At 36.8% G+C, this 17,034-nt stretch overlaps 1 protein-coding gene across 3 annotated transcripts in view; it reads right to left on the bottom strand.

Moving 5' to 3' along the window:
* Nucleotides 1–17,034, bottom strand: part of LOC134529867 (uncharacterized) — a 71,588-nt gene that overhangs the window by 29,467 nt on the left and 25,087 nt on the right. For 2 of the 3 annotated variants that reach the window (XM_063364388.1, XM_063364391.1), the window contains 3 exons: nucleotides 12,087–12,152; nucleotides 10,123–10,317; nucleotides 1,461–1,610 (listed from right to left, as the gene is read on the bottom strand). In XM_063364388.1, coding sequence (XP_063220458.1) covers nucleotides 1,461–1,610; nucleotides 10,123–10,317; nucleotides 12,087–12,152 — 411 coding nt within the window. The remainder of the gene's footprint in view (nucleotides 1–1,460; nucleotides 1,611–10,122; nucleotides 10,318–12,086; nucleotides 12,153–17,034) is intronic. The other variant, XM_063364389.1, reaches the window with a different exon arrangement.

The following is a 17,034-nucleotide window of genomic DNA, read 5'->3' as shown; positions in this document are numbered from 1 at the left end:
TTACGGTTTCCTTAAGAATGATGGGTTGGAAAAATAATTTTCTATTCGCTGCCCGGGTCGGCAAATGATTAGGTAAACTGAGCTCTCTTTAATAATGGTTAAATGATAGAAGTGTTTTCTCTTTATAGCTTGTAACAGAAAGTCTTGAAAACAAACTTTGATCTTAAATAAAAGGATGCCTATAAACGTAACTGTTTGTTTTTATTACTTAAGGCAATAACAATTCATACTATGCTCCCAGGTCTTGATAGGGAGTTTACAAATTTTCGTTGGACTCACCCCGTGTCCGCCTCTGATGTTTAATTTTGTTCTTAATTTTTCTTTTCTGCCCGCCACTTCCAAGTCTTGTTTTGTCGACATCTTGTCAATATTAATAACAAGGACACGAGGGGCATTTCAACATGATAGCAAAAACTACATTTTATTTTAACACGCAGGATCTCAAGCCATTGATGATTCTGAGACCACGTCCCAGGGGTGACAACGGTCACCCTGGGCCAATGGCAACGTCTAGGGTCAAATTTCTAGTTTAAAAATCCGAAAACACCAACAAATAAAAAGTTTAAATGTTTTCTGCAAAAATTATTTTTTTCTTCCCTTTAAAAATGACACTATTTTGAAGTATCATTCCATGTACTAAAAAAAAAAAAAAAAAGCATGTAAACCCAGGTCTTCATATAAAATATGTGGTAGTCTCTCTTGTAAACAAAGCCATTCTGCTTATCCACTAAATAACCAAAGATATGAAAATGCAAGATGTTTAACTTTTGAACTTTTGTGCTGCCACACCCAGCACAAAGAGTAACTAATCATTTTTGTGTCACTGATCAATACTACTTATTTGTGTTGTAGTAGAGAAAAAAAACATTTGAGATATTGAAATCTCTCTTGTGTTATGAATCTATGACATACCATGTGATTCTTTCAGAATTGGTTTCAATCAGCACATGGGAAATTGTGTATCTTGAGTAAACCTAACAATCAAGTATTTCCACAATTATGAGATTTCAATATAAATGTCAAAAATCTACAGAATTTTGTCTTATTTCCCATTTCACTGTTTCTTAGAGTTCCTACCTATTACCTTTGTGTTATGGCAGTGATTCACTGCTGACATAGTTTCATTTACACAAAGATAAATATTTTTACAGCACGTTTTCAACATTAAATATATATATATATATATATATATATATATATATATATATATATATATATATTGCTTTCCAAGTACAGAAAATTCAATTCAAAATAGCTATGTCACAAATATAACATAGGTCCTCCCAAATTATTACAGTTAACATCTGCATGTATATACAGAGTTAGAATAAGTTTATGATGACAATCAACCAAAATTCTAATCCAATAGTTACTGCAGATTTTAATCAATGAGGTAGATACATTAATAGTTCTACATTGACTAAATTATCTTCAAAACTGTCCAACGCAGAACTACTCACAGCAGAATCCACAACGGCTTTCAATATTTTGAGCAAATGTACACAAGTGCGGGTTGGTCCGTCAGGGTAAAAATCCATGGAGAGCCGATACACCTGTTGCAGCAGAGATTTGAACTGATCGTGTGTCAACTCATCATTGGAAGAGTAGACCTAGAACAGCAAACATTATCACTCAGCAATTAAAATTTTTTATTTAAAGTAACATACAGTAAGTCCTAGGTTTACATCGGGGTTACGTTCCTGAAAACCGCGACGTAAATAGAAACGACGCAAAATGAGCCATGTTTCATGCCACCGGCCGGCCACAGCCCAAGGTCGGCCGGAAGCGCTGGCATACAGACGTGACAACGGGCAATTTTATCAGCAAATGACAACCGACAGCGTGGGAAACAAGTCCAACTAGTACTTCTCAGCTTTATAGAATGGTTATTTAACCAGCTGCTTTATTACCTTTATTGATTGAAATATAAAAACAGATATATATGTACGTAATATAAACGCATAATGCATTCAAAGTGTAAGGATACAAAGTGGTTTAGCGCTACACAGATTTTACTTTGAGTCATTCGCGGGAGAAAACAACTGTTTTCTTTTGGAGGCTGGTAAGAACAAAGTCAAAAGAAATGCATACATACAATAAAAGTACTATAAGTATGACAAACATTGAGAGCCCTTGATTTAAAATAATCACATGAAGTAATAAACACCTAAAAGAGGTTATACAATAGCGCGGCGCAATTCTTACAATTTACGTACGGGAATAATTCTAATAAAAATCAATGTAAAATATTTTTCATGAGAAACACTACTTTAAATTTACGTCGCAAACAATATAGATTATATCATTTTACGTAACAACGGCACGTTTAAAACTCCGGCCAACTCAATGATATCATAGCGACTGAAGTGCCAAGGAGTTGGACGAAAAGGGATAGGAGAAAATGCTGTGTCGTTGCGGGAAGTAGATAACACTTCTACGTGCGTGGCCGAGCGGGCGGGCTGGTAGTATTGCATCACCGCGCGGAGAGCAGCGGAGAGCAGGAAGCGTCCCTCATGATGTATGATAAGATAAGGCGGTGAACGTGTAGCTTACGCTACATAGCATAAATTAACTACCGAAGGAAACAAAGAATTATAAACGAATTATATACGGTGTTTTGGTTAAAAAAAAAAAAAATACGATCATTGTAAACGACGTTATTGTGAATCGGCGACAACTTAAATTGAAACATGAGTACTCAAACATTAGCGACATTAATCCGAAACGACGTAAATCGGTACGACGTAAATAGAGGACTTACTGTACATAATACTCATTTAATTTTAAAGCTATGGAATATGTGAAATAAATTGTGGCCTATGAAAAAAAAAAATCAAATTATGAACAAATGATAAACTATGAATAATACAGTACCATATATTCAAATAGGTATAACACATAAATTAAACCTAACTAAACAAATATTTGCCATTAACTTACAGAATGTACAAAGGTGCAATTTTCTTTCATGATTAAAAATGTTTCAATACTGGAGTTATTACCAACAAAAATATTCAAGAACTTTGTATTGTTATGATATTTCTTTACTTATTTTACATTTTAAAAATATCCCTATGGATCAAATATTAAGGTCACCAAAAAGTCACTCCCAAATAAATTAACAAAAACAATATTTCTAACAAATGATCAATTACTTAAGTATTTTAGAAGTTATTATTAATAACTATTAAATACCTATATCATACTTCTCTAATATCAGTTTTCATTCTCTCGGCATTTAATTTGTAGCATAAATTTTAGGTGTGATTTTTATTCAAATTAGCTTTTTTTTATTTTAAACCCAAGTTTATTTCAGAGTGTAGGAACTTACATTAGTTTGTTTGTGCTGAGGTAATGAAATATGGCAGGCTCAGCCACTAGTTATCACCGGTGTTCAGTCCAAACTGAGTTTTGGCTAGTACGAGACCAGCAATGGGAATTGTTTCATGCACAAAAGTGACTAAGCGAGGACGATGGCAGAGGGGAGACCTCAGGGCTGTGGAACTGCTGAGTTTGGATGCAGTTGCTGGCTTCTTAGCAATTAAGCTTTCTATGGAGGCACACTTAAAAGTGCAAAGCTCGTCGTAGCCAGCTGAAACTTGGCAAGAGGACAAGTACCCAGCGTAACACATGCAACATGTGAGCTTACATCCACAAGATCGGTGATCACCTTTTTCTATGTAGAATACAGTGTGATAACTTGCAGAACTTATCATTCTGCCTTCAGTAATTTAAGAAAATGTGTGTCATGAATTTTGATTTTGACTTGGGAGGAAGGTGAGAGAACTTGATCAAGGTAACAAACTTCTTCTAAGATTTTAAAGTATGCACTTTTATTTAAATGAATGTACAGCACACGAGTTAGTGTATTACTTGGTTTATTTGAATCTTGGCAGGGTAGGAACTATTGCCATATGAGGTAAATGTACTTATTTCTCTGAATATGACATAATGAAAAAAGATTTAAATTTTAAAACCCAATGATGTCTTATTTCTTAAATACTTATTCTGCAGAAATGACTTTTTTTCTCTCTCAAATTGAACTGTGTTTAAAGTACCTAATTATAATCATTATGGAAGTGAGCATACTGTATATGTTAGTAAATTTTAGGAAGTTCACCAATCAGGAGTCTGAAAAATCATGTTGTCACCTTTAATTCTGCTATGAGAGTTTGGTTCCCTAAAAAGTATTTTATTAGTACTTATATCTGCAGTATGCATCAACAGTTTAGGACAGTTATAAATTTGTGCAAATATGATTTTGTCCTAAAACATTTTGTGCAATTATGTGTCAAACACGGCAACATCTGCCTTTAACAATTCATAAAAAAATATTTCTTTTAAATTATAAAGTATTTATAATAATTAACTTAATTTAATGTAATTAAACCTCTAAAATAAATATTTACCTATTGTTTTCCTGTTGGTGACTTTTTCAGCATGTATTTATGTAATTTTATGTTATTTTTTGCTATTTAACTTTTTCTGAAAGCAGAATGATGTAACCCTTTTGTGTTACGTCAGACTGTCAGAGAGAAACAGAGTGAGGCATGTACTTTGCGTGGGATTGATAAAATGTTTACATTTTCTAAATATACAATAGTGAAGTCACAATAGATTAAGAATAGTTGTTTGTATGCTATGAAGCTTGTGCTGGGGATCTTTCAGGTTTCACAATGTTATTAGAAATGAACAGAAACAAGGTGTGATTCCGTCTGAATATAATTACGTCAAATTTATTATAGGAAAATTTATAACAGATATTAAAAAATATACATACAATATCAATTACTTAATTAATTAGCTCTCAGATATATTTAAAGAGAAATATGGGCTAGCCCTAAATTAAATTTAAAAAAAAGGTTTCATTAAAAAAATACATAAACCAATAAAAAAAATACAAATATATTTAAACTATCCCAGTATTCTCAAAGTCCAGATGTGGCGTTTATCTGATGAACTTCGTCTAACGGCGTAGTTTAAGAAAGTTCAGAAAAGGTTAAAAGGTACAGAAGCACCGGAGGTCGGGGCTTCGCTTCCCGGAGATCACGCGGGAACGTGATGCCAGGGCGCCTGTGTGGTGTTGTGGAAGGGAGATGAAAGTGCCAATTCGGCGTCCGGCTCTCGAACCCTGTCTGCGAACAGTCCAAATCAAAACTGATCAGAACTTGTACACAGACAGTATACGAGGCAGAAAATAATGCCCGGAAAAGTTAAGGGGAGGTTGAGGAAAGTCGCGGATTGTAACTCACCAGACAGGGAAGTTGGCTTCTATTTACCGATGCGTCGCCAGCCAGGAACTGGATCCCGCTAATGCGCGGCTGGGCGCGAATGTTTTCATTTCAAAAAAAAAAAAGATTTAAAAGAAAACTAACTATTATGTTTCTTACTGTGCAGACGGACAAAACTACATAAAGAAGATTACAGGGATAGCATCCCTTATTTAAGCGACTACATTGTCGATTGCGGTCGGATGCAAGTCTTGCAGAGTCTCGCCGATAATCGCAAACGGTCCGTCTGCAGTCGCGACGCGAAGTGAAGTGTCTCGCGAAGAACCGCGTCTCGTAATTAAAAGTAAAGGTTCAATCAAATTGGGGGGAGGAACTGGGACGTCCGGACCGAAAGGTTCCGAAGTTCCCCGAGTGGGCGTCATAAAAAACTCTGACTTTGATGTCTCGAAGTTGGTAGCACTTGCAGATTTTAGTGCTACCTGTTGAGGGGTGTCTGAAATAAAAAAGAATCGACTCGCTCAAGGCGTCTGCTTAAACCAGGGGTTTAAGGGCGCAGTCAGGAGCTGCACTCTGGCGGCCAAGATAATTAGTTACTGTTTCTGCCGCTATATGTCGTGGGGTGGTCCATCTTTGCACACACTTATTTTTATGCCAGTCGCCCTTGGAGACTGTCGCTGTCTGCTGGGGTTTATGACCGGTCATTGGTCTTAGGCGAATTCTTAGAACCGATAGGGGAGGGGGGTGAACAAAAAGCGCCACGACGATGGGAATGAGCGTCCATGACGTGACTCCAGGGGAGTGAACCTAAGACGTTTGCGTGACGGTAAAGGCTACGGTCAGCTCGTCTCTGAGAAATGTTAACAACTCGTCCAGAGCTGTTGTATGCAGTTTTAGTCATGAAGTGAAGTAACGTTACAGGCCTGGGACGTGCCTATAAGCGAGGGAAATTTCAAACGGGCTGCCAACAAAGTCTTAGATCTGCAAAATATCAGATACGTCTCTGGGAAAAGTGCTTCTGTCTACTGTCACAAAGTTTAACTCAGGGGAGTACACCAGCCTAACAAAAAGTAAATCGCCCAAAGTAACCAAATTATAAAGAAAAATAAAATTTCCAAAGATAATATAAATTATATAAAATTAGAAAAAAAACTGTGTCGAAATTCCCAATTTCCGGCACAAGCTTTGTGATTGGCTTTGTGGTGTGTAAGTCCACCTCCGTCTTGGGGAGACAGGTGAATGCGTCATCCACCAATTAGTTGTTTTTTCGCTGCTGTACCAACTTATGTGCCTGCGACAACTTGCAAACATATTAAGTTGTACGTAAATAAGATAATCTAACAGCTGTGGTCTGAGCCAAGCTGTAAGAAATCATTTTTGAAATGTAGATGATATTATTTATATGACTACAATTCGTCTGTATTTTGGATCAGTTACCATGTCAATTGCATGCAGTAATCATGCCCTGTGAACAATGGTGTTTTTCAGTCATAGTCAGTTAGGAAGTAACGGCAGGACTTTATACAGAGTGGGGCAGAATGCAATCCCTGATTTGGTGGTTGAATTGTGAAAAAACAGTTCAAGATAAACGATAAATGTTTTTATTTTTGAAAAGTACATATCACACATTTTTTTTGCTTAACTTTTAAAGAAAATATCATCCAGTGGTGGCCTTGGCGGGCAATGCACATATTGAGCCGTTCAACAAAGTTTTCACCCACTCTTGCCAGCATATCTTGTGATATTCCTGTGTTTATGTCCTCAATTGCCTCCTTCAGCGCTTCCATGGTTCGAGAATGAACTTTGAAAACTGCAGCTTTGAGGTAGCCCCATAGAAAAAAGTCACAGGGAGTCAAATCCAGGAACATTCCCTGGTAAGGAGATCAGGCAGCCGAGAAATATTTCTTGCAAAACTTTGCGTGAACGATGGGCAGTATGGGCCATGGCTCCATCCTGTTGAAATCGGTAGACTTCTGAGTCATGTTCCTTGTCATACTCTTCCATTTTTGGGCATATAAAGTTCACCAGCATCTCACAATAGCGTGCTGAAGTCACAGTCATGGTTAAGCCTCCTTAAAAAAAAAAGGCCCAATTATGCCTATCGAGGACACAGCGCACTGAACTGTCACTATCGGGCTGTGAAGTGGTCTTCGGTGCAGTTCACGAGGGTTTGCAGTTGCCCAGTAATGCAAATTTTGCTTGTTTACTGTACCGCTAAGGTGAAAATGCACTTCGTCGATTGTCCACACAATAGTGTCAAGGGGTACAGCTATTAGGATTGTATTGCAAGCATCTCTAAGTTTCACACAGCCTTTTGGGCTCAATTGCTGGTCAGTCATGATCTAGTAGGTATGTAACTAACGGTCTGTGTGTAAAATTATTTTAATAGCACCACCTGTAAAAGGCTCACTGTGTCAACAGTACACTTTCCCTGTTTTTAAAAAAGATCTCCACAACAAAGCCCTGTTGCTCACCTGTCCACTGCATGGTGACTACTGAAAACGGCGTTGTTACCCCGACCTAACGGCACCTGTCCCACCAATCCCTCCGCTCTGGAGCCCCTCCAGTTAATTCTATGAACAAGGGACAGCATTCTGCCCCACCCTGTATTTGTAATTCATGTTTGAATAATATACACACAAAGACATATTTGTCTTTGTTATAGTTAAGCAGAAGTAATTTGTTGTAGAACGGCAAAATTATTTGTTTGTTGTGTGAAGATGTGAAACAGTTTTATCATGTAATCGGTTTATATCTTGGTAAAAGGAAGAATAAATATCATATATATAATGGTTGGTCTTGTCGCCTCGGTCGCTTTGGTGTGACGAGGTTCAGGTGTTGTTGTGTTGTTGGGGGAGTTGGACAAGGTAGTTGAGAGAGACAAGTCTTGCCATGGAATAATTTAGGGAGCGCCGGCGAAGTTCACGAAGCAATGGTTAAAATGGGTTTGCTGTTGAACGTTTGGTGTAGAGGAGTGATCTACGAGAATCATCATGCAAATATGTTTTTGGAGTCTAAGATTATGCAGCCTTTTTATTTGTTTTGAAATACTATAATACGAATCTATGTAATACGTTTGCTAAGGTGTGTGTTGATAACATCAGAGAATAGGTCTGAGTTCTGGTGCGCCAGTTAATGGGTCTACGAGCGTACATCCCGTTTATCTGCTACAAGATTATAAGTCCAGTTTATAGTGAAATTTTTCCAACAACAGTTCGGTAACTAACATTATGCTAGGGGCACGGAGAAGTCTAATGCGCTGATTGAAGACAAGAAGGGATGTTGTGCATTTGTCTGCAGTCTTCTGACAACAGGACTGTGGCGTGAGGAAGGTGAAATCTACAGAGGCATGCAAGATACTTCAGTCTTCGAGTTGGTGCTCTTAGTTTTTGTGCAAACAGCAGTAAATTGCGGGATGCAAATTTAAAGGCTGTTCGTCGTTGTAGAGGCTTCTAGAAAACTGTAAGTTTTGACCGTCTGGTTTTTCTTGCTTGATGTGTTCTGAATGTTCGTTGTAATTATATAATATATATCTTTTAGTAGAACTGTTGATTCACTTAGGGTTTTCTGTCGTTAATTGGACGAGGTATTGGTTGTGTTTCCCTTTTGGGGAGGTTTCGCTGGCGCGTCCGATATATATTTAATTGTGTATTTTTTGCCTAAATTTTTTTTTAGTTGGAAAATATCGAGTCTTTCAGGGTACATCACAGTAAATCAGTATCTTTTTATGCACATTGCCAATTGAATTTATAATTTGTAATTCTGATAACATCGCTGTCTAATACGTTCTTTTGTGTGGTAAATGAAGGGTTTGTGCTGTGAAATGCAATTATTTTTAGAAATATTTTATTTATTTTTTTAATGATAAATATTTTATTATATTTTTATATTATTTATCTGCTGGTTATCTGGTGTTGTCTGGTGAACTTTGTCAGTCCTGTGTGGCGAAGGATAGATAGTAAATAATAATATGAGGATTTTGTAAATCCTGGCCAATGAGTACAAACTTATAAACTGTGGTGTAAATTTTTTTTTTGCGCTAGAGATTTCTGAGGCACAAATAAATTTTTTTGAGATTTGGCCCACTAAATCATTATTTATTACCATATCTTTGTAGATATTATTCCTATTTGTTGTTTTTGGTTAATGTTGAATGTCACAGATAGTCAACTCTATTATGTTGCCTTTTTGAAACTTAGTACTGTGTTATTTAAATAGAGTTATTTATTATAAAATTTGATTTAAAATTACCAGCTGAAATTAATTAATCTATTTAAAATATTGTATAATAATATTATAATTTTGTTTTGTAAAATAATTTATTTTTATGTGTGGGGATCAAGGGAATTGTTTTAGGGGTGCACCCGGGGGAGGGGCAAGCGGTTTGTTTTGAGTGAAGCCACTGGTGGGCGTGGTTTTGTTTTTGAAGCTAACACATGTGAATGCAGTGGAGCCGCCCGGACCCGCTCAAAGTTTAATGCCCTTGGCCCCTTTTTGGCTGTTAATGCTTTTTTATGCGTGTATATTGTTGGTTTTTGCCTTTTAATTTTTTTTTAAATTGTTTTGTCTTGTAATTTGTTGTGGAAGTGGAAGATGTTAACGTTGATTTTTATCTGGCCAATTACAACTAGCATCGCACTCTATTCCTTTTTTTTATTACATTGTTACTCCCTTTAGCTTGATTTTTTTAGGTTAAGCTCTGGGGGTGTTTCACTGTGTATGTCTAGTTTAATTATACGTCTTGTGTAAATAATTTTTGCTATTGTTTGGCACAAAAAAATTTAAAAAAAAATTCATGCATTTATTTTAAGCAAATCTATTTGCTATTTAATATCTAAAGTAGCAGATTTTTAATAGAATTAATTTTCAAAACATATATAATGAGTTTTCTTACCTTTATGTATATATCAGTTATTTCTGCATCATTGATCACAGTCATTAGCTTCTCACACTGCTGTTTGAATACTGACAATGGTAAACTGTCCTGTTTTGATGAAACAGTAGACACGCCATGTTTATGTGATTCCTCAGAGATGAAATACTTGTATAAATGTTCGGACAAATCTGGATATGATGAAAACAGGTATTTCTGAAAACAATGATTCCAATGTTAATAAATTACAGCTTATTATTATAAACACTTAAAACACAAAGTTAATTATATTTACACTTTTCACAAAATCCCAAAACTTAACTGATAGTTACAAACTGTATTGAAACATTGTCAACTCTGTAAAGTACAGAGTTTTATGTTTCATAAAGTTAGGCATTGAAGTGTAAGACATTATAAAACTTCTAGTTGAAGTGAGTTCAGAAATGACTTATGTACCATGTTTGTGCTATCATTCAAGATAAAAAGATATGGGGTCTCAAAAATGGATCAGTCACCTAGAAAAAATATGATCACAAAAAAAATTTGCAAATGGCTGAATTTGATAGACATGCTATTTACAATATATTAAAATACACATTCGTGCCTTCACCCTTCAAAGTAATGATTTTCAATTTGTATGGATCTGAAGTAATGAAACCAATGAATTAAGACGTGATTTTAAGTAGTGTTGTCACATATCCGAAGTAGCACTTTTAATCATCTACTTTAAAGTTTTAATTTCCACGTGTGCAAAATAGTAACAGTTCTTGAGTGACATTAAATACAATAGATTTAATATACTACACTGACCTTAAGGCCGCAATCAGCATCAGCACCGCTGAGAAAGGACACAAGTTTTCAGGTGGAGTTTACCTCATGCCTACCATCCTGCATTACTGGCAAGTCACTTGGTAAGTGATTCAACAAACATGCTTTTAGTAAACAAGAGTCGGAATTACGTTCAAAGGTTAAATAATCTTTCTTGTTGATGGAAAAAGCAAAGTTTATGCTTCTTTAATTTTATTAGACATTAAATCATAGCTCTTATATTATTAATTTAACTATGCATAAATTTGTACCTCATAAATGTTGGTGGCACCAACTTAGTAAGGAAATATTTTGCCCAAGGCCTATTATGCCAACAATTTGGACTGTGAATATTTAGGAATTTTATTTTCGTCTCAGGAATATTATTCCCAAAATATATATCAAAAATTTTAAAAATTGTAGCATTAATGTAATTGGACACATGGACCTTGTGAGTCACACCACAAATGTGCAGTTAAGTCTGTGTTGCCAGTGTCTTACACCTTATGTTAACACGTTAACATAATTACCTACTAAGTTGTTTACTAAATGCGTGTTTGTTAGCTATATAAAAACTGAAATGAAAGGAAAGTAAAAAAAAATTTCAGTATTCCCATCACACGTAATTAACTCTCATTCCTCAAGTGTCCCGTCATCACATCTGTCAGACACACCCATGTCATCATTACACAGAACATAGTAAAGTGTGTTCGATTACCAGTATCTAATAGAACAAGAAGTGAATTAAATATAGCTCTTTCTGCAATTCCAAACTAGAGGAATACACATCGTGTTGCAAGAATTTAGATCCCCAACAATCAAAAATGGAGAATGAAGCTGAGGTAATACAGAAACATTTCAACAAACAATTTGTTATCGTTTCTTGGCAAAAAAATTCAAATAATACAGCTTAAGTAATCCTAAATTACTTATATGTATTTATAAGATTAAAAATAAAATTACTTATATGACTTCATCTATTTCAAAATAATATAAAAACTCAATTCTTTTTAACACATCATTTAAAGCATTTTCCTTTTTCTCTGGAACACATTTATAATTCTACGTAGGATCTAAGATCTAATGTTTTTAAATATATGGTGCAAAACCCAAAAATTAAAAAAAAATTCAAACATAAAGTATAAAAACACTGTAATAAATATGATAAAGCCACTCACAGTAAACACTTCTTTGCTGATTGACCGGCCATTACAAGTTTCTTCTGCACTTTTTTGACCTAAAAACTGAAAGAAAAAAACTTAAATCATTATAGTTTAGTGCATCTATAACAGCTAATCATAAGAGGGAGTACATAACAAGATACGTAATTTAGGTAAGGAAACAGAAGGACATGGGGCCAAAGGAAAATACAAAAGCTCGCGAAGGAGGGTAAATTGTTCAGCCACTAATGCAGACCTGCCAACATTCAAATTAAAAAAATCATGAGGTCCACGATAAAAATTTTCAGGCCCATAAATACACATTAGATATAAAAAACAACAAATGAGAATCTTTAAATTTAAGTGACATACCTGTATATATGTTACATGGTCTCTGCTTCAAAATTTATTCCAACAAATTATAGGTTGCAGATTTAATTTAGTTGAACATAATTTATAGCTGTAGTGTAGTGATCACAAAGGGCCGTAACTAAAAAATATGTAAAATAACATTCTGCTCGTGTAACACTATTATCACTGTTCACAGCAAAATTAATTTTTTTATTGGAAGCAATACACTTCACGTGTTAGTTGTATTTTTTTGTAGCGACATGTTTCACAATGTCTCCTCTTCCACTATGCGAGATAGAAAAATCAGCACGGCACACGCTACAAAACGCAAAATTGCTTCCTTTAAGTGACTCGAGTATTGATGGAAACTCGTTACTGTAAGCTTTCGTAAAACTTGTTTTGTAACTTTTTCAAACAAAATCTTGGGTCCCCGAAAAATCGTGAGGAAACACTATTTTGGCGTGAGGGCGTGAGATGGACCTTAAAATCGTGAGCCTCACACCAAAATCGTGATAGTTGGCAGGTCTGCTAATGCTTTTCCCAGAAAAAGTTATTTTATACATTGTAATTGCGATCAAAAGGAAGTCAGCCTTGGATCTGCCACTTAAAAATCTCATTGACCATTTGCCTGGAGTGACTGGGAAATAATTTTAAAACTTAGATCTGGATACTTGGGCTGGAATATTGACCAAATGTGAGTTTAATGTTTTTCCACAAACACAGCACGCTGGGAAAAAAAAAATTAACTGCCAGGGTCCAAATAAAACAGTAACTCCACCAAATAAAATAAGCTTAGTGGTGATTTAATATTTCCATGTGAAACTTGGGACAAAACTTAATAGGCAAAATATGCCCACTAAAAAAACTGTGCGGTTGAGAAATGCCAACATCAAAATTTAAGTTTTAAATATGAATCAAACATAGAAATTGACTAAACACAATGACATAAAAAAAAATAATTTTACAAACATTATTAGTTTAGTAATTTATGGAATGGTGTATTAACGAAGTGGCATATTAAGTAAAATAACACTCTATTATACTTTGGAATTTTTTTTGACAGTGTTGAATTATATTGGTATTGGCATTAGCACATATGTGCACACGTGCATTTTTTGCAATCGAAACTGAAGTTATTATTTTCAACATTCATACTTTGTGGCTATACAGTTTTTTGTTTTGAAACAAAAGACGAAGTTCTTTAACATAGTGTTATGGTTGGTCCGTACGTACTAGAAAATAGATAATCTGAAACATTTATGTTGAATATTCCCAGTAACGAACTACCAAAAAATTTAAAGGTAGCCAACATTTTCTTTCGAAAAGTTAACGAATTTCAGGTTGTTAAGACTGCCGATGAATACCGGACAGTTCGCTGAGCATGGAGTTGCGACTCTCTATCACCAGTGACGTGACAGTGACGTCAAGACTGCCATCTCACGTAGCTTTCCTGTCCACAGTGGACAGTGTCCGGCAGTGACGTGCGACAGCGACGGTGCTGTGAGACGAGCGAGAACAACACAACCCTTCAGTCTCCTACAAGAACATATTCAACCTCGGTGGGTTCGCGGGCTGGAGCGTGTACATCGGCCTTAAGGCCCCCGCCTACCCGGGCACACACACGGTGCGCAGAGCTTCAGGAAAAACAACTCAGGATATCCGAGTGGGGTCTGCTTACGAAAAGCACTTAGAGTTCGCTGAGGGCCGAAAAATTACTTTTGATTTGGATTTAGTTTTTATACTGTATTTTTAGAAGAGTTAATATGGCTAAAACGCATGTTTTCAGAGTAATTTTTAGGCGTAAAACAACCAGTACAGATTCTTGAAAGCACTTAAGGGACTTGCATAGCACCTTTATCTTCATTTCCCCGCCAAATAATGTTAAGGTCGCCGCTCAAATTTCACAGTTATCTTGTGACGAAGAGAAGACTGCGCGCCAGTCCAGAGGAGACACCGCGCTAGAAGCACCAGCTAGTCCCGCCTCGCTGACACACATACACCCCTCACGAGGCGGGGCCCTTACGGTTGTACGTCAAGGCCCCCACACGATCAGTTTGTGGTTGCTGCTGTCGGATATGTCGTTTAAACGAAGAGTAAGGATGACACTTTGGATGTTGCAATTGTAATTGAACCTTTAGTAAGAAAAAGGATAAAAAATAGCAAAGCAACCAAAGAGTATAAACATGGATGTCAGCCACGACACTCAGCTGATGGACAGATTGGACACTGTTCCCACACACGGCAGTTGGGACTGAGTGCTCTCTGGCCCACAGTCTGACTAGATGAGAAGCCATCAGTTTGTAAGTAAATTGGTTCCGACTGTTCAATCCACCCTCCTCACACACACACACACGGCAGTTTCGACTGTTAAGTTCCAACTGATCGGTCGGAACTAACAGTTATGGGGGCCTTAATCGGTACTAATTTACAGAAGTTGCAGTACCTATGACTACAACAGAGCCGTATTTCACGTCTAGCTACCGCCAGATTACTTGCGACTGGCGGATATACACGAGTGTCAGAGTGCCACTGAGCATGGCTGTGTGAACATTATGCCACATGGCAGTCCGCGCCGCTTACAGGGTGTGTTTAAGATCTGCTCCAGCAGTTTCCAAGTTCGTGATGCACAACTATGCATGCACTATGTTGGCAGCATTTTTCGTCTTGAATCACAGCATAAAATTCTCTGTCAAATCAATTGATCACACAAAATAAACTAATTATTTTTGTGTTTATGGTTTATGGAAGTGAAATATGGCACGGTTAACCCGCACCAGGAGAATCGTGTGTCTACGTAGTTCAAATTCAACTAATTAATAATAAAAACCAAAGAAAAATGATTTGATGGAGGTGTTCGGTGACACAACGAACAAACACAATATCAGCTGGCCGAGTTTTGTTTTGGAGGAACAGTCAAAACGCTGAGAACAGATAAAGGTTGAAATAAGCAATAAATGAGTAATGACTAACTTGGTCAATAGCATGGCTTTGTAAAGCAGTGTGAGAGTATATGTCAACCAGGGGCTCTGCCCTCATGAGCAATGCCCCTTCTCTCGCCCCCCGCCCAAGGGCATTACGTCAGTGCTTCACGCCCCTAACGAGGCCTGCCTGAGGTATTGCAACCTGTCTTATCCCCCCCCCCCCCCCCCTTTTCAAGTGTTTTATGTTTTAGCGGACAGAGTTGCCACTTGAAGACAGGCTTTTCATTAAATGTTACCAAATAAGTATTCAATGAGCCAAACAATCCCGAAGCGGGCCATATTGAAATACATATGTCCATAAAATGTATCAGTTATACATTTTAATAGTATCAACTGTAAGCGTTGTAGAGTTTTAGTTCAAGGTCACAATTATAGAGTAACTCAAACAGTTTTAGAAAAGCGCATGCGCTAATACTGCTTTGTTGTTTTCTCGCTTGCATCGCAAAAGAATGGCTCTATCCAATTAGTAGAGGGTAAACTTGTAAACTTTATTTGGCAAACAGGATGGAGCCCCTCCCCATTGTAATCTCTTTGCACGAGAGTGGTTGGACGTCGAAGTCCCTGACCGTTGGATTGGTCGTAATGGTCGAGACGACAGAGCTCTTTTTCGCTGGCCTACACGTTCACCTGACATAAAGCTAAGCGATTTGTACCTTTGGGGCTTTATAAAAGATTGTGTCTACGTTCCGCCGCTACCTAATGATTTGCCAGAGTCGAGACACAGAATTGTTAACCATAGTGTGGGAAGAATTGGGACTATAGGTTGGATGTGTGCCATATAAACAAAGGTGCATATATTAAACATATGTAAGAAAAACTTGTTAATTTACCTTCAATTTGCTGTACAACTGCTTGTAAATGTTATAATATACCATCGAAACTGGGACATTATTTAATGTATTTTTTGTTAGTTTAGTTACGTGATGTTATTGTTAACGTGCATTCACTCTTTGCCTCGGTGGCATGCTTCCAGATGTCTTTCAAGGTCGACGGCCGGAAGTGAGTCAGTGACCTTCCTCTGAGCGCAGCTGAGTCAGTCTGTCGTCGCCGCCGCTACAGGCAAGGCTATCTCTCATTTGTGCGAGCCACTTCCTCTTCACTTCATGGGGGAGAAACTCTAATTACCGAGACTGAGACCTAGTTTTTTGAAGTAGTTATGGGCCCGTCCGCTAGATAGTAGTTTTCATAATATATTGCTGACATAACTACATTAATTTATTAGAAGTAATGTATAAGCTATTATCAGGAAAACAAACCAGAGGAAAATTCACTCTATTTAGGTAGCCACTAATTTTGTGGTGTGTAATACTATGAGTTTTTACACCTCCTACTCCTTTATTTATTACATGACGGTTTATTACAAAACAGCATTAAGTATTTTCGCATCGATTAAATTAGTTTTGCGCCGCCAAGAAGATAACTTAATATAACCAAAAAAAGTATTAACTAAAAAAACTTTGTATGAGAACCTCTATTCCGATTTTTTAATTGCTGGTAGTTATGGGCCCGCCCAACAGATAGTGACATATGTCGCATGAAACATGGTTTCAGTTTCCACCATAAGAGTCGCACTTCTTTATTTCCCTCCTTGTTCTGTTCTTCAGGGCTTACCTCTGCCTATAATTTGTAGTGTA

Source organism: Bacillus rossius, chromosome 2 (genome assembly GCF_032445375.1).
Source record: "Bacillus rossius redtenbacheri isolate Brsri chromosome 2, Brsri_v3, whole genome shotgun sequence".
Classification (NCBI taxonomy): domain Eukaryota; kingdom Metazoa; phylum Arthropoda; class Insecta; order Phasmatodea; family Bacillidae; genus Bacillus; species Bacillus rossius.
The sequence above is the reverse complement of the archived record's forward strand: the minus strand, read 5'-3'. Positions and strand labels throughout refer to the sequence as shown.